This window comes from Perca flavescens, chromosome 14, assembly GCF_004354835.1.
Source record: "Perca flavescens isolate YP-PL-M2 chromosome 14, PFLA_1.0, whole genome shotgun sequence".
Lineage (NCBI taxonomy): Eukaryota > Metazoa > Chordata > Actinopteri > Perciformes > Percidae > Perca > Perca flavescens.
Window position 1 is genome coordinate 19628723 of NC_041344.1, and position 25562 is coordinate 19654284.

General features: G+C 43.0%; 1 protein-coding gene across 1 annotated transcript; it reads left to right on the forward strand.

The window, feature by feature from the left end:
- Window positions 1-2110: 2110 nt before the first annotated feature.
- galnt12 (UDP-N-acetyl-alpha-D-galactosamine:polypeptide N-acetylgalactosaminyltransferase 12) lies at window positions 2111-14728 on the forward strand. Its single transcript, XM_028597440.1, is given in 11 exon segments — window positions 2111-3110; window positions 4247-4416; window positions 7707-7896; window positions 8207-8392; window positions 8594-8711; window positions 9190-9351; window positions 9353-9367; window positions 11288-11419; window positions 11661-11774; window positions 12757-12912; window positions 14472-14728. Coding segments are annotated over 11 exon segments (1734 nt in total). The 5' UTR covers window positions 2111-2757; the 3' UTR covers window positions 14610-14728.
- Window positions 14729-25562: the final 10834 nt, after the last annotated feature.

The following is a 25562-nucleotide window of genomic DNA, read 5'->3' on the forward strand; positions in this document are numbered from 1 at the left end:
CCACATGGCATATTGTATAGTGGAACTGTCAGTAATGCCACAGCAAAATCTTTTATTTATTTCATTTTTTTCTTTTTACGGTTTGCACACAGCATTGCACCCCTTTTCCCCCACTCAGACATGGATTACAGTATTCACAGTCATTTGGCCCCACCTACTGGTAGGAAAGCAAATAATTCAATTCAACAATAATTTGTACTGATAACACTGACCACTAATTGCAGGCCACAGTCTGTAGAATGGCCACAGGGTCAAGGTTAGAGAAGGAATTCAAATTGGTGATAGTGGAAACCACTGAGACCAAATGCTTTTATGTATTTATGCTATACATGGTATGGGTGGTAATTGTTAACAGCTACAGCTGTAGGATCTGCTTGCAGCAAGTTCATCTTCTCCATCTACTTTTCTCTATCCCCTTTCACACATGGCATCTGTAAAACAGTTTGCTTCATCCATCTGATTAGGTACTGGCCTCTGCTGTAGCTAGTGTCATTCACATTCATTGAAGCCTTTGATTGCTTATGACAGCTTTGGTGGTATTTTTGCCTCCAATACCTTTGTGCTTGTCATAGTTATTTTCTTTTCAGGATAGATTTAGTGCTTTGACAACTTTAGGTTGTGCTGTGTTTGCATTTCTGGCCTTTCGTCCACTTGCCCAATGTGACTGTCACACTCTAATTTTTACTGTTCGAAGGAAGCTCACATTCAAGCAGAGTCATCAACACACACAGCCGACATGAGGTGTGACAGACAGGATCAACTACTTTCCTATTGTGTCAGAAAAAAAGTTAATGAAGGACTTGGTTCAATGTAATGCTCTCCATCACGTCATGGGTGATTAAGGTATAGCTCTTTCACTGCTTATGATGGTTTACGTTTCCATTATGAACAATTTATTTTGTATTAGACCTAGGAAATATAAAAGTAAAAATAAAAGCTAAATGTATTTTTTTTTTTGTCCATGCCAGACATATACCTGCTTGTAGTGGAGTGACAACAGAGATAATCATACCTTAGCCCAAAGGTGCATACGCAGTTCACCATTGTTTCATTCCCCTGTTAATATGTTTGCACCAAATATCTGTTGCATGGAAAATGTTATCCATCATCCGGTCCTAATTGAAAACGCCCTCATGCATTAACATTAATATTGTGTCTCTGACAGACACGACAAGCCCAGTCTACCGTGATATATTACAACACTCCGGCTGACTTGTTGCCTTCCAGTATCTCTTTGTAGTTTTCACAATATGAGTCGTAGATCAAACAGTATGCCACTCAAATTACCTTATCGCCTTGAACGATCGCTTTAATTATTTAGGATTTTAATTTGCTTAAACATACATTTTGTGTCAGATTTCATCTTTAGTGTCAAGAGTTTTCATATCAGTTTCATATGAGTGACTGCATGGCGGCATAAGAAATAAGACCACGTACCAAGGTAAATTACTTCTAAACTTGGGTAATGGGTTCTCCCAGGGACAGTGAAGAGGTTTCAGAGTGGTATAGAGTGTTGGGAAAATATATAGCTAGAAATGTGTCGTATTTTGGGCTGTCTGTTCGTGAATAAATATCTCAGACTCAGGCCATAATATTTTTTACCCCATGTAAAAGATTTATCTTCCGCTACACTGGCGGGTGTAAAACTAATTTGTCAAGTTACAGGAGCCAACAAATGAAGCTTCCGGTTGAACTATTTTGCCTTCAAGTTAAAAGTGTGTTGACAAAATAGTGGGGCGCAGAAACAGGAGAGCTAGAATCAAAACTACAGCACCTTAATTTTTATAATTAAACTAACCATGAAAACAGAAACTTTCTAGCAACTAATGTTACGGTACAGTCCTATAATAAACTACACAGACTGTGTGCATTTGTGTTGCCTATCGCTACATTCAGAAAATGTATAGCTATATACAGGTAACATGGCATTGTATGCCATTATAATATGCCACTAGCTAATATACCTTTTCGATTTACCCCAAGAAAAAAAAATGAATAACTGTATTTTACCTGCTGTTAGATTTAATTGTAATAATTTAGGCACGCTGCAGTATTTTACTTTGATATTCGTAAACCGAAAACGTAGTTGCTACCTTGGCTCACTTTACAGTTTAACTTCAACTCAAATTCAAGTAGCCGCCCGGATGCAAACTTCCTCGTGTTTAAGGACAGCTGTAGCTAACACTAACGGTTTAACAAGTCAACGTTAGTAGTTGGACACACAATGTTGAGGACGGCTTGACAATTTCAGTTGAAATGGGTCTTTTTGAAACATGTTCTAAACGCATACTAAACTAGCTAAACAGTGGACGGTTTTTTGATTTGACCTAGATTTGTTTGGTTTCCAGTGGGAGCCTAGGTAGGTAGGTAGGGTTAGCTATAGCTAATCCGAGGAGATAACTATCGCTAATCCCAGTTTGTTAATCCTTTCACACTTCTTTTCAGCAAACCGTTAAAGAGAGCTTGGGAGGAGTGTCCAGATAAAGACGTTAAGTTTCCGCTCAACAAGTAACTTAACCAAAACTCACTAGCTTAGCTAGTAGATGGACATTTCTCAGACCGCAAGAAAACTTAATTTAAGTACAATCGCATTAATTGCGCCTAAAAGAATGCGGACTAAACTTGAAGTCGTCAAACGGAAACGTGACGAGGCTGGTAAAGGGTCACTACTCCAGTAGTAGCTAGTTGCCAGCGCAGTACAGCTTCTCAGGGCATGAGACTTCAACCCAAGTTTGCACCGAGGAAGAAGGCGACACGATGGCACACTGCGGAAGAAGGAATCGATCCAAGTTACTTTTGTTTTTCTTTGGTGTCACTTTGGTGGGATATCTAATATTTTCCAGACACAACTCCGCGGACGTGAGGGTGACAAATCGACGAGAGGCCCCCGGAGAGCGACAGTTGGATAATAAAGAGCTAAAGAAACCCGTCTACGAGAGGCTCCCTTTGGATTTAAATGCCCTGGGTGAAATGGGGAGAGCCGTCAAACTGAATCTGAACGGAGAGGAGAAAAGAAAAGAGGAGGAAAGCATAAAAAAGCATCAGATTAACACTTATGTCAGCGATAAAGTGTCGCTACACCGGAGGCTGCCAGAGAGATGGAACCCTCTGTAAGTAACTAGCTAGTTGAGTGGTGTCAACCATACCAAAGCAAATCTATTATTATTATTATTATTATTATTATCACACTGTAATAAAGTTCAAGGGGATTTATACACCTTGGGTGCCAAGCATAGCTAATATTCAGCCCAATAACTTCCATTGATTCAAGATGTTTATTAATATAATTATATAAGTAAATGTAAGGGACATATTAAAAGATAATAAAATAAAGTGATAACACATCTAAGAGACATTGTAGTACTAGTGAGTCATTTTTTGTTGGGGAGTAACTGCTGCTTGCCACATCTGAATGTTTTTCTATTGTGTTCACTTCTTTTGGTTGTGCCAACCTGGGGCGTAGCACAAAATTCTGGGCCCTGTAGAAAGGCATTTTCTATGGGCCCCTCCCTGCATCCACAGCTATTCATTCTAGGATCTTTTTGGGCTCTCCTTACATGAGGGCCCTGGGTACTCAGTCCCCTTTTCCCCCCCAGTCCGACGCCCCTGATGCCAACTGAGTATTCACTGCAGCCACATTTAAAGGTCCCATGACATGATGCTCTTTGGATGCTTTTATATAAACCTTAGTGGTCCCCTAATACTGTATCTGAAGTCTCTTTCCCAAAATTCAGCCTTGGTGCAAAATTACAGCCCCTAAAGCCAGTCCCCAATGAGCTTTCCTTAGTATGTGCCATTTCTGTGTCTGAAGCTATTGAGGAGGGGGGGGCAAGGTGGAGGGTGGGGATGTGTCCTTGACCAACTTTGCTCGTTTGAAAGCCATGATGTCTCTCTCTCATGGGTGGGCCAAATTCTCTGGGCGGGCAAAGCAGAGAAAGAGGAGGTAACCTTGCTCCTTATGACCTCATAAGGAGCAAGATTCCAGATCGGCCCATCTGAGCTTTCATTTTCTCAAAGGCAGAGCAAGATACCCAGGGCTCGGTTTACACCTATCACCATTTCTAGCCACCGGGGGACCATAGGCAGGCTGGGGGAAGTCATATTAATGTTAAAAAACCTCCATAAAGTGAAATTTTCATGCCATGGGACCTTTGACCAAGATGTCAGTGTGCAGTTTTAACCCAGTTACCCAGCTTCACTTCCTCCGTTTCAGTCCACTTACATGTAAATGATCCTTATGTTGCAGTTGCAAAGAGCTGAAGTATGACTACCGGTCCCTGCCGACAACCTCCGTAGTCATCGCCTTCTATAACGAGGCCTGGTCCACCCTGTTGAGGACAGTCCACAGCGTGCTGGAGACGTCGCCCGACATCCTGCTGAAAGAGGTGGTGCTGGTGGACGACTATAGTGATAGAGGTACGAGCGCATGACTGATGGAGGGAGACTGAGACAGACTGATGGACAGTAGGGCTGCACGATATGAGGAAAATATCTAATTGCAATTATTTTGACTGATATATAGCGATTGCGATATGATTCACAATATTGGAGGGGAATGATCGTTTTTGTATCATTATTCTCATTTTCATTGAAAATTATTAACATTGAAAGAAATTAAAATGATTATAGTGTGATTTTTTGCGAGGATCTGTACCAAACAAAGATTTTTTCCTTTAATCTGTAGGTTACGATTCGTAGGCCGGGACGTCTCTGCAGCACCACAATAGTTAATTCAGAATGGTTTGACACATATTTTGGCATTAACAAATATTGCGCCCCCCCCCCACTAGTCCATATTGCGATTTCGATACAATTGTGCAGCCCTAATGGACAGGCAGATGGGGCTGTGGGAAGGCAGCCTGGCTGATTGACAGTCCGAAAGGACAGAAAGGTTGTCAGAGGGACACACCATGAGGCACATAGACAGGTGGCAATCACCGGTTTGTCAGGTAAATAGAAGAGAGGAGGACAGACTGACATGTTGGCAATTAGGAAAGTCAAACAGAGATCCAGGAAGTTAGTGACAGGTGGTGAATCCAAGATGTAGATAAAGGGGAACTGAATATGCATCCAGATAGACTCACAGATATCGATGCTGTGTGTCTGGGCAATTCTTCTTCCATATGAAGATACAAAAACATCTTGCAAAATTATAATAATTAATGACCGTATACATGTAAATTGCATCAATGTAAATTGGCGGTGTAGTAAATTGTTTCAAGCATAGTGCTAATGATCAGACTCTAATTGGAAGGACCAGTGTGGCCAGTTGCAGATGAACTAAAGAGGGATTTATTGTCAAGGACGTGAGTGTGTTCTAATTTGAAGTCCTTCATTGTTTTGTCTTTTGTACGCAGACTGAATGAATCACCTTAAGGGATCTAAAAACTATAGAGCATTCTAAAACGTATAAGCTCATGACGGTATAAATGAAGCAATGCCTGCCTCTCCCTCAGCCCGAACATTGGCTGCATCTTTCGTCGCGACGGGCCAGAATGTTGAAATGACAGCACAGAGGGGAGGGTTGAGTTTGTGTTCACGTCTTTACTGATGAGGTCCTTTTGACGCAAAACGCAGACACGCCATGCAATAATAGGGGCTTAGCCAGGACTTGATGCCACAACAGCGTAAGAGGAAAACATCCTGTAATCCTAGTAGGAAAAAAACATGCCAAACTGCACTATTGTGCTTGTTGAAAGGCTTTCTTAGTAAAGCAGAGAGATTAAGGTAGAAAGCGAGATGTACCAAAACAAATGGAAAGGAGGCCGAGCCGTGTTTCACTCGCAGTCACTGCTGTTTTTGCAGTTGTGTTTCTTTCCAAAGTAATCACATAACCAGGTCTTTCTTCCGCTTCAGTACTTTGAATACACAAGTCAAAATGAGATCTGTTTCAACTCAGTGACAGAGAGATTTTGTTGCCAGCGGTTTAGACATTAATGGCTGTATGTTGAGTTATTTTGAGGGGACTGCACATTTACACTGTTATACAAGCTGTGAACTTAATACTTTACATTGTAGCAAAGTGTCATTTCTTCAGTGTTGTCCCATTAAAAGATATAATGAAATATTTACTAAAATGTGAGGGGTGTACTCACTATTGTGAGATACTGTACATGTGTACCGACAAGGCTAGCAGCAGCAGCACCGCGTCAGACACGTTTCTGGTGTGTAAAGACATAGATAAATCCACGCAGCTGACAAGCAACAGAAACGCCACGCTCAAGCCACGCTCACGCCACGCAGCCAGTGTGTAGCCGGCCTCATCACAACAGCATATAGGGAGGGCTGACGGTCTGTTTAAGAACCACAGATTAATGAGATCACTACCAACGCCAATTTTATTATTCAAACCCATCCAAGTACTGTTATTTTAGTGACAAGACACCTGGTGGATGATCGGAGTATAGTAATCGTGAATCAAACACTCTTATTAAACACTGTTCTACTCTTACTCCGCTTTACCAGCTGCTATCAAAACCTGGCAGCAGATAGTAATTGCTTTGCTATGCTCGTTGTCCTTGTTCCATTTCATCATTTAATGTTTGAAGTGATTTTGAGAAACACAACTGCTCTCAATACAAACATGGCCTTACACACACACACACACACACACACACACACACACACACACACACACACACACACACACACACACACACACACACATCAATGTATATCTATCTATCTATCTATCTATCTATCTATCTATCTACACTACCGGTCAAAAGTTTGGGGTCACTTAGAAATTTCCATTCCACTCCATTCCAGACACAATACCAGCTGAGATCAGTTGCATTGTTTTTTTAATCAGAACAGCAGTTTTCAGATTACATTATGTGCTTACATAATTGCTAAAGGGTTCTCAACTGTTGTAGACAGAAGTGGCTGAAGAAATGCTTGAAATCCATGTTTTTTGGTCTAAATGTCATACCCAAATTAAAAGTGGTACAGCTCCCATATACTTTGACACTCAGGGGTGTGCCTGATATCATTGGAAAGGTGATTGATGTGGGTGTGTTTGTGTATTTGAGAATTGTTGTATTTTGTAGTTTTTGGGCTTTTTTCTTTGCACTTTTCAAATGGAAATAAAAAAACGCACAGACATATCTGTAGAAAGAAATCATATAAAATCCATTTTTTGAGTCTTTTGGTGTCTGGATTGTTTCTGTAGTAAGCTGAGACATGGCTAATGCCCTGTGGCGTCTGTCACCTGTCAAATGTGTTTACAGCAGTGTATTCTAATCACTTTACAGATGTATGACTTGGACGGAAATAAAACCCCTCCATTCTAGCCTCTGTAACTCTGTGTCAGTAAGGCCTAGAATCGCCCTGACACTTGTAACAAAAACTTGAGAATGTTTCCTTTCCAATGATATCAGGCATACCCCTGAGTGTCAAAGTATATGGGAGCTGTACCACTTTTAATTTGAGTATGACGTTTAGACCAAAAAACATGGATTTCAAGCATTTCTTCAGCCACTTCTTTCTACAACAGTTGAGAACCCTTTAGCAATTATGTAAGCACATAATGTAATCTGAAAACTGCTGTTCTGATTAAAAAAACAATGCAACTGATCTCAGCAGGTATTGTCTGGAATGGAGTGGAATGGAAATTTCTAAGTGACCCCAAACTTTTGACCGGTAGTGTATATCTCTCTCTCTCTCTCTCTCTCTCAGACTTTGTTTTGTTTGTTTATTTCCTGAAGCTCATCTTAAGGAGCCACTGGAGAAGTACATCTCAGGATTGAGGAAGGTGCGTCTGATCCGGGCCACCAAGAGGGAGGGGTTGGTGCGGGCCCGGTTGCTCGGGGCGTCCATTACCACGGGTGATGTGCTGACCTTCCTGGACTGTCACTGCGAGTGCCATGAAGGCTGGTTAGAGCCCCTGCTCCACAGGTTCGAACACCCTCAGCAGGACAATTGACTCTTTCTCTGAGTATTTGTCAAAGTGTGGCCTTATAGTTTGAAAGTCTTTTAGCACAACTGAAGTGTCACAGAGTAAAGCACTGAATTCCCCCCCTCCCCCACCCCCCGCTCCCAGCCAGCTAAAGGAGGGCTGTTATGTATCTGACTCAGTAACTGCGCTCGCTTTAGAGCATGGCAGCACAACAAGTTGACACAGACATTTGAGATAAACACATTTTTTTTTCTTGCTTCGTAGCACTGCTTCTCCCTGTGAACAGCTTTTCTCTCCTTTCTCGTCCAGGATCAAAGAGGAGCCGTCGGCCGTGGTGTGTCCTGTCATTGATGTGATCGACTGGAACACCTTTGAGTATTTAGGGAACTCTGGTGAACCCCAGATTGGGGGGTTTGATTGGCGGTTGGTCTTCACTTGGCACGTTATCCCAGATTATGAACAGAAACGCCGTCGCTCGTCCATTGATGTCATCAGGTGTGTCTACGGGACGTGTTGAGAAGAGAAATCACACGTGGACACTTTTGAATAACTTTACAGAATAGGCTCTACATTAGTACTTATAGTACTACTGTCAGCCAATACTAAAACTGATATATATCACTTGTCTCATCCAGATAAAACACAATTTTTAAGATGCAGGGAAATGATCATCTAATATGTTTTTTTTCTCCTCAGATCTCCTACTATGGCAGGTGGCCTGTTTGCTGTGAGCAGGAACTACTTCCATTACCTGGGGACATACGACACAGGGATGGAGGTGTGGGGAGGAGAGAACCTGGAATTCTCTTTTAGGGTAAGACATTATTTTTGGGAGTTGTATGTACATGTATTCCGCGTGTGTAAGGCCCTACTTTATGCAAAATAGGCACAAATGATATACTGTCTCCATATTGAAATGAAATATGCACATTTTAGCTACACACAGCACTAAAAAGGCGTCAAGATCTGGTTTACATTTACCAAGAAGACCGAATCTTGTAATTACTCATTTGCTGTGAAAACCATCCTGGAAGAATTATTACTTAAACAACCAGTGAAAACAGACCAACAATTTTATTACTTTAATTGCAGGGAAGAATTTCAACATCACTTTTCTTCAATAACCGCAATATCCCAAAGGGAGGGAACCAAACGTATTTCCCTTCAACAGGAAAACAGCTTTTTTTGGTTCTGAGGTCCCTCCACAACAAGGCTGTGCTTTGTGTTGAATGATTGAATCATGGCGGACAGGCTAACCAAATCCTCGTGGTGGTGTTGTTGATGTCTCTTAGATTTGGCAGTGTGGGGGCAGCCTGGAGGTTCACCCATGCTCCCATGTGGGTCATGTGTTCCCTAAAAAGGCCCCTTACTCACGAAGCAAAGCTCTGGCAAACAGTGTGAGAGCCGCTGAGGTCTGGATGGATGAATACAAAGAGGTCTACTACCATCGAAACCCCCCACGCACGACTGGTGAGTCTGCACAGATGGTGTGCATCTATATATGCTACCGTAGTGGTGTCCAATACAACTATTTTAAACTATTTTAAGCAAACGTTACAGCATATTGATGATTGAATGATTTGTTTACTTTGTAGAGTATTGGGAAGACAGCTGCACTCATCACAATACTGATTTCACCAATGTACACACACGCACACACACACACACACACACACACACACACACACACACACACACACACACACACACATACATAGATACATACATACATACATACATACATACTCACTCACTCCCTCTGCACTCCCACTGTGGTGTAAAAGCTCACCTGATTAAGTGACACTTGGGATACATGAGCGGCAGACACCCAAGGTGACATGGGCATTCCGGTGTGTGATTACCACCTTTCCGTGTCATTCAGTTCCAACGGGTGTCACCCACCTGTCCTTGGAAGGATGAGATCATTCTAACTCATGGGGGTGCCCTGTGTGTGTGTGTGTGTGACTGGGCTTGACATGGGCTGGGCCGGGCCAGTGTGTGTCAGTGTATTTAAGAGGAGAAGCTCTCTATAAACACATATCAGGTGGTGCTCATCTCCCTGAGAGGACGTTGCCTTGCCAACCTTGCAGTGACTTCGCAAACCCAAAAAGTCCATAATGAACACTGCTGCTTATAGATAGACACATACATACATACACCATTTTGCCATATATTATATTAAATGAGACGGCCTTATCTCACTTTAATTTTTTTCAGTTATTTTGTCAGTTGTTTTCCTGGCATTTTCAGCAGTTTAGTGAGTTTTTAGTGAGACATTTCTTAAGATAAAATCTGTTGGAGCTAGCAGACATTGTCAAAGTGGAAGCTTTTGTCCCTTCAGGATCAATTGACTTCCTTTGCCAGAGATGCAGTCAGGTAGCGAGCTGTTTATTTGTGTAAATTAGTACTTGAGGTCTGGAATGACTATAGTAAGTCTTCACCCTTTTAGTCCTAATTTGGTTTCTAGCCCACAATCTAGGTAACTTTAGTCAGTCTAATACATGTGTTGATGGCTAATTTTAATCGAGTCAGTCTTGTACATTGACAACTAGCAGTCCAATGACAATCCAGTATATGGATCAGTTAGGGGTCACTGAAGAACAAGAAGCATCTAGAGGTCAGAGTTTGTTTTTACAGTCTATGGTAGTGGTCCACACCGGCCCTCAGTGTCCACTGACGAACCTTACTGGTCCCTCCCATTGACGACTGACTCTCTGTCCTTTGGGGATCTGTCACTTGAGTAAATAAATTGATGATGGGCCAATAGCTGTAATTGGGCAAACCACCAACATCCATCATCTTGCAGTGTTGCTGCAGCGAAGGTGTGGTGAGCATATGCTCAGCCACAAATCAGATTGGAGACTTCCTGCACTGTACAGTGATCATGTTTAGTGAAAAGTCCCGATCACTGTGGTGTGTATGTGTAAATATGAATGCATTAGGGCATTTCCATAAGCACTCCCATATTGTTAGCATTTACTGACATACACACACTCATAACACAAGTCCATCCTCTTGGTCCTGTTTGACTGTGATGTAAGAATGGTTTTCCGTTTGTTTGAAGGTGTGTTATTATTAGGGATGTGGTTGTGTAGAGTTATGGAACAACTATAGATGGTGCTATTGTATACCATTTCAGCACGGAACTATGCCATGAATATATCCTCTGACACTGCAGCTGTCTGACGCTGAATGCGTCAAGAGCGTACACACATGAGGTCTTTATTTGAATATAAGATGCCATTGATTGATACTTATCATCATGGAATATCCATATTAAAGAATTTCTGTTCCTCCTATTATTGTTTTGAGCCTCAGGTTATCATGGCAGAAAGATGGAATTAAAATAATAAGGTGGAAATGTGATTTGCGGTAATTTTTTTTTTTTAGGAGGCCTTTGGAGATGTGAGCGAGCGGAAGAAGCTCCGAGAGAAGCTGGGCTGTAAGAGCTTCAAGTGGTATCTGGATAATGTTTACCCTGATATTCACGTCCCAGAGGATCGGCCAGGCATGTTTGGAATGGTAAGAACACATCTGAGTCGCTGATTGGCAGTGTACGTGTACCAATTCTTACCAGTTTGATTGAATCCAATGAAGCTAAGCAGTGCAGACGAGAAACGTATCAAAAGAAAAGTTAAAGGTGTGATATATCATTACAATAATTAACTTTGGCATGATTTTCCTCACCCATGTATGACCGTAAGCTATATTTGATCAATATCTGTAAATATATATTGACATGACTTGCTTTTGCTCATAATAGCTGAAGAACCGCGGCAAGACTCAACATTGTTTTGACTACAACCCAGTAGATGAACACGTAGTGGTGGGCCAAAGGGTCATCCTCTACCCGTGTCACGGCATGGGTCAGAACCAGGTAATGGATGTCAGTCTTTCAGGCCATCAGCCATAAAAAGTTTCTTGATTTATTGTCTGGTGAAAAGTCACTTGATTCTGTTAATGGGCATTAAAATGTCTTAATTTGTTTTACTTGAGAACTAGAGTCTTATGTTTCCCATCTAGTTGCTTTTTTTTTTTTTTTTTTTTTTCCACTTTACCACATAACAAATATTTGGTAAAGTTGTGATCTTACAAACCTGGGAATAGTGGCCTAGTTTGCCTATCCCAGGTTCAAAAATGATATGTTGTCCTTGTTGATACAAAGGAGAGTGCTTTTGCAAATGCCTTTATCCTTTGTGGTTGACAGTAGTCCAGAAAGCACTCTGTACTTTTCCATTGTTATTCCAGCAGCCCTCTGTGGACACACACTGATGTTTCGGCTGTAGGACGCGGGGGCTCAGCAGTGCTTGTGTTGTCTGCGTTATCATACTGCTCTGCGTGTTGCAGAAAGGCAGAATCACTCCACTTTTTTCATTTTCATTCATAGTATACACACACACACACTCTATGAATTAAAGGTGGTGTGTGTGTGTGTGTGTGTGTGTGTGTGCGTGCGTATACTATGAATGAAAATGAAAAAAGTGGAGTGATTCTGCCTTTCTGCAACATGCAGAGCAGTATGATAATGCAGTCAACACATAACAAATTGTGTGTGTGTCTTTTCCTTCTGAGTCACACAGCTTGTACGGATTCTCTGACGGTGATTAAAACTACCTTCTTCTGTTATAACTGAAATATTGCAAAAGCTAAATGCAAGTTGTCCTTCCATCAGTTGAGTTGAAGTGAATTGAGTCAAACCAGATCTTTCTTTTACTCTCATTTCTTCATCAGCAGAAACAATTTGGCGATATTAAACCTTTCCTTGAAAAGAAATCTGAATAGAATGTTTCCATTCATCTTTTATTTGGCATGACACAATTGTGCATGAAAAGATTTAGAGCTGTTTCGTCCTCCCGCAGTTCTTTGAATACTCCACGGACGGTGAGATCCGCTATAACACGAGGGAACCTGCTGGATGCGTTGTGGGTGACAACATCAGCACGTACCTGACTCTCCAACGGTGTAAAAAAAGGGGGCAGCATATACCTCCAGACCAGAAATTTATCTTCAGAGAGGTAAGGAGTATATTTCTGTTTTTAGAAAGCAAGAAAGAAGCAACTTATCAATCCTTCAATAGGGGAATTCAATTTTAGTAAATATATCTGTATCTATTAAGTCCTGATTTACCTAAATAGGCAGTGTTTGTTGCCAGACAGTAGTGACAGAGTAATGAGACAGGAAGTGACATGCTTTCAGTGGAAGTGCAGATTAGAGTGTTTTTGAGTCGCTGTCTGCGAGAGAATGAGAAGTGTAACATATCTGAGTTGAAGCCCACAAAACAGTTTCCCTTTGAATTTTCTCTGACTTCTTGTTCATCGGTCCACATTATTTAATATGTATTACATCCCGTTTGCTTTACACCACATATGCTAGGAACCAAATCGCACTTGCTGTAGAAGACACCCATCCAGTCACCTACAAACCTCACCTCTTTCTGCTTTCTCTTGCTGTTACAGACCCTCTGCTCATACAGTAGGTGCAGATATGCTTTTACCCCATACAAGGGCAGGGTCAAAAATAAAGCTACTGTGATGATTTTCTTTCTGAAAATCTCACTGTTAAAAAAGGCTGTTAGCTGAAAGAATTGAATCACAAAGTCCCCCGCCATGTCCAAAAAATCGAATTCATGCCACAGTCAGTCATGTCAAGCACATAGCTGAGCTACTCCACAGTTGTTGAGCCAAAGTGTTGCTGATACTAAACTGTAAATCACAGAGCATCAGCAAGCTGGGTATTCACCACGCTGTGCTGCAAGTTGTTTAGCATGTGTCCAGTGTAGTCACACCCATAGACTGTTAATATTAATGGACAACGCATCCGGTTCGGCAAAGTGCTGCAAATGCGGAAGTGACTTAAACCTGCATTCTATCTGAATTCCAGCAGGGGGCGACACATGCGGTTGCAAAAGGAGGTTGGTTAGAAGTCTATGAGAACGTGACCCACTTCTAACTTGATTTATTACCTCAGTAAACATTTTCATGAGTTTATGGTCTCAATCGCTAGTTTTAAGTCTTCTGCAACACAGAATGATGTTCATTTTTTTTAATTATGGTCTCGTTGATTTTAAAATCGGCGATAAAGCAGGTGGTGTTTTAGGGCGTGGCTATGATGTGATTGCCAGTGAAAGTGTGTAACGTAACATGGCTCCTCCCTCTCGTCTAAAATCGTCACATCCGCAACCAGGATGGCTGCGCCCATAACGGCAAACTCGGCAACGGATAGCAGATCTCCACAAACCAATGGGTGACGTCACACATACTCTGTCCATTAATATTAACAGTCTATGGCCACACCACACTAATGGCAGCAGCTAAACCACATTATGTAAATGCATCCAATAGTACGCTTTTCGTGCTCTTAAAACAGTGTTGAAGATATATCATGATTTATGAAAAATGATTAAGATCCTATCCATACTGACTGAGGATGTATATGTATTGTATAGCGGTAATGGCTACTATTTTAACTACTTGTTGGCCATTTGAGTGATTAACCAACACGTAACTATTGTCTTTTAGCACTATAATATTACCTTTCTTCATACTGCATGTTTTCCAACTTTGGCTGTTTTCAGGACGGGAGCCTGTACCACGCGGTGAGCCAGAAGTGTGTTCAGGCGGTAGACAAGACCGACAACGGGACACCAGCCCCTTCCCTCCAACCCTGCTCTGACATCCTCCTCCAAAAGTGGTTCTTTGAGGAGAGAATGTAATGGTATCAACTTAGAATATATGTACAAATCTATGTTTATTCAGATAAATAATATATTCATACATACATACATACATATACACAGTACAGGCCAAAAGTTTGGACACACTTTCTCATTCAATGCGTTTCCTTTTTATTTACATTGTAGATTCTCACTGAAGGCATCAAAACTATGAATGAACACATATGGAATTATGTACTTAAGAAAAAAGTGTGAAATAACTGAAAACATGTCTTATATTTTAGATTCTTTAAAGTAGCCACCCTTTGCTTTTTTATCAATAAGAGAAAAACTTCCACTAATTAACCCTGACAAAGCCCACCTGTGAAGTGAAAACCATTTCAGGTGACTACCTCATAAAGCTCATTGAGAGAACACCAAGGGTTTGCAGAGTTATCAAAAAAAGCAAAGGGGGGCTACTTTGAATAATCTAAAATATAAGACATGTTTTCAGTTATTTCACACTTTTTTCTTAAGTACATAATTCCATATGTGTTCATTCATAGTTTTGATGCCTTCAGTGAGAATCTACAATGTAAATAGTCATGAAAATAAACACATTGAATGAGGTGTGTCCAAACTTGTACTGTATGGCCTGTACTGTGTGTGTGTGTGTGTATATATATATATATATATATATATATATATATATATATATATATATATATATATATATATATATATATACATACATACATACATACATACATACATACATACATACATACATACATACATACATACATACATACATACATTTAATGGATCAATAGAAAATTATACTGACCAGTACTTACTTTCTGAAATACTAAGGTGTTCCTGGAAGACAGGAGCCTTCTGGAGTGCATAGTTTTTTGTAATCATGTAGGATTAGTGAGAACCTGCACAACTGTGCATGCATTGTTCTTGTTTTACATCTACTTACTCCACTACTGGTGCAATCTTAGAGATCAATTTAGATCACTTGCTTTATGCGCACATGGACACTTAAACACGTGTGCATCTAAATTAAAATATCTGCTTTATACCTCTCTTATGAACTCGTGGCTAACATCACAGTGATTTTCAGAGCCACATCTTTTAAAATGTTTGCGTCTTCTCCTGTAGAGGGGGCCAACACTCCTCTCTGCGAGTTCCTCTCTTTCACTGTTTGTGGAGAGAAAGTGGGTAAGATCTTCAGGTATTTTGTTAAGAACCTTTTCAGGACATTTTGAGTGCTTTCTACTCTTACATACCAGTGGCTTAGAAAAAGCTTGAGATCACAGGCATTATGCAAGTACCTAGTACCTCTTCAACTTAATCACCTAACTACTGATAACAGGAGAAACTCCAGTTGTATTCCCTGTCATTTTGCAATGCTAATTTAACTTGAAGGTAAAATGACATGGGTCATTTAGCTGGTTTTGTAGTAATTCTTCTAACTTTTTTCCAACGTAGTGTACTTGCTTCTGATTTGTGCTCTTTAAATGATATGCAGCTTTAAAAGACTAAATCATAGCCATATTTTCTGGATTTACTTGTTTACTGTTGTCAACTATGTTTATTTAAAATGTATTTTCTAGATAAGACTAAATGACTGTTATTTCATAGCTGTGCTGCAGACGTTAGTCAAGCGGGAATTTATTCACTTAATGCTGGTAAGCAATAACCACAAGAATAAGAGCCTCTTTCCCATCTTGCTTGTACACTTGGAGCCCATTAAAAGTGCCTAAATGTAAAAAAACAACAAATGTATAGTTCTATTTTAAGATGTCCCTTCAGGAAGATGCTTTTGTACTGAATGTATACTTTATCACACAGTGAGACAGAACTGTAGTTAGAGTTCTGACGAAGTGTCTGCACTTTTGCGAAGAATACAGCGCGCACAGGCTGGTATTCCTGTGAGTGCACATGTATTACTTCGGTGCGTATCACGGATTTGTGCACTCTTGTTTCTATTCGTCAGTATCAGACAACTATATGCTGCTCTGTTTTGGTCAGTTGTGTGGCTGTCCCTCAGGCTATGCAGAGGGACCAAGGGAAAAACAGCAGAGGAGGAGTAGACAGTTGTTGGTGTCTCCAGAGTGCCGGGATGCCAGATGGCTTCCTGATTGATTTTCTGGTTCTCTTCCAATTCTTCACCACCAACCTCTCCCTTTCGGTGTCAGAGGTCTGCAGCAGAGGACTTGGTTTTGGACTTGCGTCAGCCAAATTCTCCTCAGATGAGCACTTGTTACTCGTGTGCTTGAGCTTTTGATTTATGAATGGAAGTCATCAGGAGTACAGTTTTTGGCAGCAGAAGCAGATAATGGAGGAGACTGAATGAAGCAATTTGTGACCTTTCTTACAATTAACCTTCCCAGGCTGTTCTCAAAGGAGCTTTGTTAGGGGGAACAATCATATTGAAATGGATTTTATTTTTATTTTTTTTATTGATTCAGAATGTGTACTCACAATAAGATACAGTGGACATTCCATAGTCCACACACCCCTGTTAAAATGCCATGTTTTTGTGATGTGTAAAAAAAAAAAAAAAAAAAAAAAAAAACCAAGATAAATCATGTCAGAACTCTTTCCACCCTTAATGTGACCTATAACATGAACAATTTAATTGAGGAAAAAAAACGAAATCTTTGAGGGGGAAAAATAAGTGTGCACACCCTTTAATACTTTGTTGAAGCACCTTTTGATTTTATTACAGCACTCCTTTTGGGTAGGGGTCTATTAGCATAGCACATCTTAACTTGGCAATATTTGCCCATTCTTCTTTGCAAAAGCGCTCCAAATCTGTCCAATTGCGAGGACATTACCTGTGCACAGCCCTCTTTAAATCACACCACAGATGTTCAATTGGATTCAGGTCTGGGCTCTGGCTGGGCCATTCCAAAACGTTAATCTTCTTCAGGTGAAGCCATGCTTTTCTGGTTTTGGATGTGTGCTTTGGGTCATTGTCGCGCTGGAAGGATGAACTTCCTCTTCAGCTTTCTAACGGAAGCCTGAAAGGTTTTGTGCCAAAATTGCCTGGTATTTGGAACTGTTCATAATTTCCTCCACCCTGACTAAGGTCCCGGTTCCAGCTGAAGAAAAACATACCTTTCGGAATTATGGCCAAAAAGTTCAACCTTGGTTTCATCAGACCATAACACATTTTCCCACATGCTTTTGGGAGACTTGAGGTTTGTTTTTGCAAACTTCAGCCGGGCTTGGGTGTGTTTTTTTTTTTTTTTTTTGGAAGAACAAGCTTCCGTCTTGCCACCCTACCCCATAGCTCATTCATATGAAGAATACGGTAGATTGTTGTCACATGTAGCACACAGCCAGTACTTGCCAGAAATTGCTACAGCTGCTTTAATGTTGCTGTAGGCCTCTCGGAAGGTAATGTCTCTGTTGTGCCATATTTTCGCCACTTGATGACTTTATCCACTGTGTTCCATGGTATATCTAATGCTTTGGAAATTCTTTTGAACCCTTCTCCTGACTGATATCTTTCAACAATGAGATCCCTCTGATGCTTTGGAAGCTCTCTGCAGACCATGGCATTTTCTCTGAGATGCAACTAAGAAAATGTCAGGAAAATCCTACTAGAACAGCTGAACTTTATTTGTGATTAATCAGAGTCCCTTTAAATGATGGCAGGTGTGACTTCTATTTAACATGAGTTTGAATGTGATTGGTTAATTCTGAACACAGTCACATCCCCAGTTGTAAGAGGGTGTGCACACTTCTGCAACCAGGTTATTGTAAGGTTTTTATTTCCGCCCCCTTCAAGATTTCAGTTTGTTTTTCAATTGAATTGTTCCTAATAGGTCACATTAAAAGTGGAAAAAAGATGATTTGTCTTTGTCTCATTCTTTTACATTACAAAAACTTGGCATTTTAACAGAGGTGTGTGGACTTTTTATGTCCACTGTACACTGGATTTGGAAAAAGACCATTTTGCCAGTACCACAGCAGGGACCTGAGTAGAACTGGAATCCTTTCATTTGCCAAATATAATGAATGTACAGTAATGTGCAGGAACATAACATCTGTGCATATGCACTCACACAGTACAAGCCTAAAAGGGACAGCGCAGGATTAGCTTTACTTGCCGCTCTGAACATATATTTATACTTTTATTGCAGTGTGCAGAGCATTGTATCATGAGATAGCTGCACTGTGTAAGATGAAGGCACAAAAAGTTCCAAGTATATTGGAAGATAGACATACTTTGTGGGGTTAAATATAATTTTGCTGGCACTTGAGTGCTACCTGATTGTGCAGACAAAGCTTGCTGATAAGTGGAATAGACTAAAATGACCAGTAGGAAGTAGAGGTGTGAATCTTCACTGATCTCCCAATTTGATTTGATTAAGATTATCATGTCAGAGATTCAATTAGATTCAATATCTCGATGCGTCAAATACATTTTTCTATTAAAAATGCAAAACAACAGAATATGTAAACAGAAATGTTGTTAGGCCTACATTAAATTGTAAACAGAAATAATCGATTATGAGCCTGCCAATTATCGATGCATGTCCACGATTCGATGCATCGATTATTTGATTAATTTCAACACCTCTAGTAGGAAGATTATAGTCTGCTTCACAGAGGGAGAATGTTTTGGGCGGCAAATCTTGACCTCGGTCTTAATAGAAGAACAGTTTGGGAACAGGTTGTTCTTGAGGTATTCATGGCCCTTGGCAATCCTGCCGTTTCCTTGCAGTGATTTTAGACTAAGAAAAGCTGCTTCAATGAGTATTGACCATAAGAGATCAGATTCACCAGGAAGAGGTGAAGTTGCCCTTTTAATACAATGCTCATGCTTTATGAATTCAACACTTAATAAAGTGACCGCTTTTCCATTCCTATTAGTTTGTGTCTTTAGCCTGTGAGTGCAGTATAAATATTCTATCCCGTTATTAAAAGGGTTATTTATTGTCCCCTGTGGCCATCTGTTATGCAAGACATGTCCTACACAGTAAAACATTTTTTATGTTGCCGTTATGTACTGTACTGTACTGTCACCCAACCCTAATAGACCATGCAGTGCTGTTTTACAATATCATGCCCATATCTTCTGTTTATAATGGTAAACAGTTCCCGGTGGACACATTTCAGTTATTTAAATGGTAAACCTGCACAAACAACACTGCTGGAATCTAACACTGTGTCTGGTATATTAATGCTGTCAGTAACTCCAATGGCCTTATATTGTTATTAGTAAAGTGAAGGATATGATTAATACTATTTTTGTATTTGTTGGATCCAATAAATGGCCCACATCTGATGTCAATGAACCCGTGTAACAGCTGTCAGTTGTGAAGTAAGTAAACACAAATGTAATGCTGGATTTGTGTTTTTGCCTGTTCTTGCTTAATATGTCTGTTGTTTAATATTGAGTTTTTTGTCTTTACATTGTGTAACACTATTGGCAGGTTTTGTTTATGCAAAACAATCCTAAAAATACTTTTGTTCTCACTTTACATTAAAGTCTGACTCATCAGCATCTACGATGAGGAAAAAAACAGACTATCATCCACATTTAACTGTGATGGAGACGTGACTCAAGATGTTGTAATGAGAGAAGAAGATAAATAGAAGGGGGGTTCCAACCATATCTGATTGGTTTGTTCACCAGCTGCTGAGTGAGATGGTGAAATGTTCCCACACCAAGTCGCTCTGTTCCCCCTGGTGTTGACGCTCTGCCCTGCAGTCGCTCTCAATTACTCATAGATGATGCTCTGCTGTGTGTGTGTGTGTGTGTGTGTGTGTGTGTGTGTGTGTGTGTGTGTGTGTGTGTGTGTGTGTGTGTGTGTGTGTGTGTGTGTGTGTCATATCTTTGTGACAACGACATGGTGAACGTTGGATAAAAGATGAAACCAGAACAAGATTTTATATTTTTTATTTTTTTTAAGGTAAAAAAATACAAAAAGGAAAACAGTTGCATTTTATCATATTAGAAAATGTATAATTCCAGCTGTTAAAGTGTACGACTGCTGAAAATAATAGAATGGAACGTTTGTACTCCATGTGAGACAAGCTGGTTTCTGTCTCGCACAGGATGACATGCTCTGATAGAAAACTTGCCAGAAATCTTCACATTCTGACAAATGCTGCCTATACACCACGGCCTCTTCCTAGGAAAATGAGAAGCGCTGCAGAAGGCTGTGATGCTGCTGTCTAGCACTGTCTCATCCTTTTGGGTGCTTCCCTGTGAGATATGCAGTACAGAATAGCTCTACAACATATCCTGAAATTCAGAAAACTGCGCCCACGGAAACGCTGCATGTTGTCACAATCGCTTCGCACAGTGTAGGCCTAGTTTTTGATCTGGTGTGGCATAGTTGCAGCATTTCGGTCCCCCCACACCCCATATGTGTCTTTAATGATAATGCAAAACAAGGCTCCCCATGGAGATGCTCAGGCATCAGTTGTCGGGGAGCGAGAGGAACCATAGAAAGAGCGGCACACAGTCACACAACCACTGACAGAAGGCTATTTCCACACTGCATGTCTGTATAGTTTATGTAATCCCCAGTACCCAGAACGGCTCAGGAGCAGCGACTGCTGGCTGCATACATTAGATGACACACTTTCACTTTCAGGAGGGACTCCAGACGGTGCAGTAAACAAGTGAGGCCTAGATACAGAGACAGCATGCATTTCTTATGCACCGCCGCTGCCTGGCATCTGATTGGGGTGGATCATGTAGTGAAGAAAGCAGCAAGGCTTCCATGAAGTCACTCAGTCGGTAAATTAGTTAAAATGACCATAACCAACTATTTTACAGTTCATCAGTCGTGTCTGAGCAATATTGCAGTGTTATTTGCTGGATCGTTTGTCCATCCATCCATCCATCCATCTTCGTCCGCTTATCCGGTGTCGGGTCGCGGGGGGAGCAGCTCCAGCAGGGGACCCCAAACTTCCCTTTCCCGAGCAACATTAACCAGCTCCGACTGGGGGATCCCGAGGCGTTCCCAGGCCAGGTTGGAGATATAATCCCTCCACCTAGTCCTGGGTCTTCCCCGAGGCCTCCTCCCAGCTGGACGTGCCTGGAACACCTCCCTAGGGAGGCGCCCAGGGGGCATCCTTACCAGATGCCCGAACCACCTCAACTGGCTCCTTTCGACGCAAAGGAGCAGCGGCTCTACTCCGAGCTCCTCACGGATGACTGAGCTTCTCACCCTATCTCTAAGGGAGACGCCAGCCACCCTCCTGAGGAAACCCATTTCGCCGCTTGTACCCTGGATCTCGTTCTTTCGGTCATGACCCAGCCTTCATGACCATAGGTGAGGGTAGGAACGAAAACTGACCGGTAGATCGAGAGCTTTGCCTTCTGGCTCAGCTCTCTTTTTCGTCACAACGGTGCGATAGATTGAATGCAATACCGCACCCGCTGCGCCCGATTCTCCGACCAATCTCCCGCTCCATTGTCCCCTCACTCGCGAACAAAACCCCAAGGTACTTGAACTCCTTCACTTGGGGTAAGGACTCATTCCCTACCTGGAGAAGGCATTCCATCGGTTTCCTGCTGAGAACCATGGCCTCCGATTTAGAGGTGCTGATCCTCATCCCAACCGCTTCACACTCGGTTGCGAACCGATCCAGTGAGTGCTGAAGGTCGCAGGCCGATGATGCCATCAGGACCACATCATCTGCAAAGAGCAGCGATGAGATCCCCAGCCCACCAAACTGCAACCCCTCCCCACCCCGACTACGCCTCGATATCCTGTCCATAAATATTACAAACAGGATTGGTGACAAAGCGCAGCCCTGGCGGAGGCCAACCCTCACCTGAAACGAGTCCGACTTACTACCGAGAACCCGGACACAGCTCTCACTTTGGTCATACAGAGATTGGATGGCCCTGAGTAGAGACCCCCTCACCCCATACTCCCGCAGCACCTCCCACAGTATCTCCCGGGGACCCGGTCATACGCCTTCTCCAAATCCACAAAACACATGTAGACCGGTTGGGCATACTCCCAGGCTCCCTCCAGGATCCTTGCGAGAGTGAAGAGCTGGTCCGTTGTTCCACGACCAGGACGGAATCCGCATTGTTCCTCCTCAACCCGAGGTTCGACTATCGGCCGAACCCTCCTTTCCAGCACCTTGGAGTAGACTTTACCAGGGAGGCTGAGAAGTGTGATACCCCTATAATTGGCACACACCCTCTGGTCCCCCTTTTTAAAAGAGGAACCACCACCCCAGTCTGCCACTCCTTTGGCACCGTCCCCAGACTTCCACGCAATGTTGAAGAGGCGTGTCAACCAGGACAACCCCTCCACACCCAGAGCCTTGAGCATTTCTGGACGGATCTCATCAATCCCCGGGCTTTGCCACTGTGTAGTTGTTTGACTACATCAGTGACTTCCGCCTGGGAAATCGACGACAATCCCCGTTATCCTCCAGCTCTGCCTCTAACATAGAGGGCGTATTAGTCGGATTCAGGAGTTCCTCAAAGTGCTCCTTCCACCGCCCTATTACCTCCTCAGTGGAGGTCAACAGTGTCCCATCCTTACTGTACACAGCTTGGATGGTTCCCCGCCCCCCCTCCTGAGGTGGCGAACAGTTTTCCAGAAACACTTTGGTGCCGACCGAAAGTCCTTCTCCATGTCTTCTCCAAACTTCTCCCACACCCGCTGCTTTGCCTCTTTCACGGCAGAGGCTGCAGCCCTTCGGCCCTTCGGTACCCTGCAACTGCCTCCCGAGTCCTCCGAGATAACATATCCCGGAAGGACTCCTTCTTCAGTCGGACGGCTTCCCTGACCACTGGTGTCCACCACGGTGTTCGTGGGTTACCGCCCCTTGAGGCACCTAAGATCCTAAGACCACAGCTCCTCGCCGCAGCTTCAGCAATGGAAACTTTGAACATTGTCCACTGGGTTCAATGCCCCCAGCCTCCACAGGGATGCACGAAAAGCTCCGCCGGAGGTGTGAGTTGAAAGTCTGTCGGACAGGGGCCTCCTCCAGACGTTCCCAATTTACCCGCACTACACGCTTGGGCTTACCAGGTCTGTCCAGAGTCTTCCCCACCCCTGACCCAACTCACCACCAGATGGTGATCGGTTGACAGCTCTGCCCCTCTCTTCACCCGAGTGTCCAAAACATACGGCCTCAGATCAGATGAAACGATTATGAAATCGATCATTGACCTTCGGCCTAGGGTGCTCTGGTACCAGGTACACTTATGAGCATCCCTATGTTCGAACATGGTGTTCGTTATAGACAATCCATGACTAGCACAGAAGTCCAACAACAAACAACCACTCTGGTTTAGATCAGGGAGGCCGTTCCTCCCAATCACGCCTCCAGGTGTCTCCATCATTGCCCACGTGTGCGTTGAAGTCCCCCAGCAGAACAATGGAGTCCCCCACTGGAGCCCCATGCAGGACTCCAGTCAAGGTCTCCAAGAAGGCCGAATACTCCGAACTCCTGTTTGGTGCATATGCACAAACAACAGTCAGAGTTTTCCCCCACAACCCGCAGGCGTGGGAGGCGACCCTCTCGTCCACCGGGTAAACTCCAACACAGCGGGCGCCAGCCGGGGCTTGTGAGTATCCCCACACCCGCCCGGGCGCCTCACACCCTGGGCAACTCCGGAGAAGAAAAGAGTCCAACCCCTATCCAGGAGTATGGTTCCAGAACCGAGACTGTGCGTGAGGTAAGCCCCACCAGATCTAACCGTAGCGCCCACCTCCCGCACCAGTTCCGGCTCCTTCCCCACACAGAGGTGACGTTCCACGTCCCCAGAGCCAGCGTCTGCCGCCCGGGTCTGGTCCGTCGAGGCCCCTGACCTTCACTGCCACCCATGTGGATCGTTTGTGTCATTTCCAATTGGCAGTTTTTCCAGGAAGGATGGAAAAACAGCATTTAACCTTGCCAGCTTCACTGTTCTGAAGAAAACCATGAGAGAGAGCCACAAATAACAACAACAAAGAAATCAGGAGGGTGCAAAAAAACACTTTGGATTTGGTAGAAGCGTCCTGCTCAACACTTTTATCTGGCCAGGTATGGCAAACCGGTCTACAAACAAAAAGTATCTAATCCGGGCAGATCGTCAACGAGGGGACTTACTTCTAATTGTGTTTAACCTACTATTAGCGGGTGATATTCATCAATGCCCGGGCCCATTGTCTAGCCCCATAGTTGCAAATGAAACTCCTATGGTCTCCAAACACACCACGGCGGGCGAGTATTCCGTTTTACAGTTACAAACAAACATCAGCAATGCTGAGATTTTAAAATCGGATTACCAACCTAAGGTGGCTGCGTGCTTCCCGAGTGCCATGTGGACCGAGTCGGCCTCGGTTGCTGGATGGACGGGACCTGGGGGCCTGGATGGCGAGATGGATGTTCCGACGGTGTGTGGCGGAGAGCCGCTGACACCCGAACGGAGGGGGGATGAACGGATATCCGATGGTACACTGCAGCTGACACCCGAACGGAGGGGGGATGAGCGGACACCCGATGGTACACTGCAGCTGACACCCGAACGGAGGGGGGATGAGCGGACACCCGAGGGCACACTGCAGCGACCCTACGGAGTGGCGAAATCCAGAGGCTACCGCGGTGCTGGCTACGGGAAGGCCTACAGCGTGGCGAGCTCCCGAGGCTACCACGGTGCCAGCTGCGAGGAGGCATTCTCGAGGTCGACCACTGTGAACGATCCACGGACTGTTGGGTCCAACTTGGCAGGCTCTATTCATCACAAGCGACAGGTCAACTCCCGTGGCTGGTCAGGTAACCGTTGGCCAACAAAAAACAATCCCAGAGTTTTGAATGGCTGCTCAAATAAAACTCCATCAAATGCCCTTAGCGATAACAATTCAGCTCAATTTAATCAGCTACGAAAAACCACAGGATTAAATCCAGCAATTAAGAAACTAAGAAGATTGAACTTCTTTCAAACTGTAAACAATGCTAAAATACTGTGGGATCCCGGTGCTAAACCCAAAGGTTTATTTGGGGGGCACTTGAATATTCGCA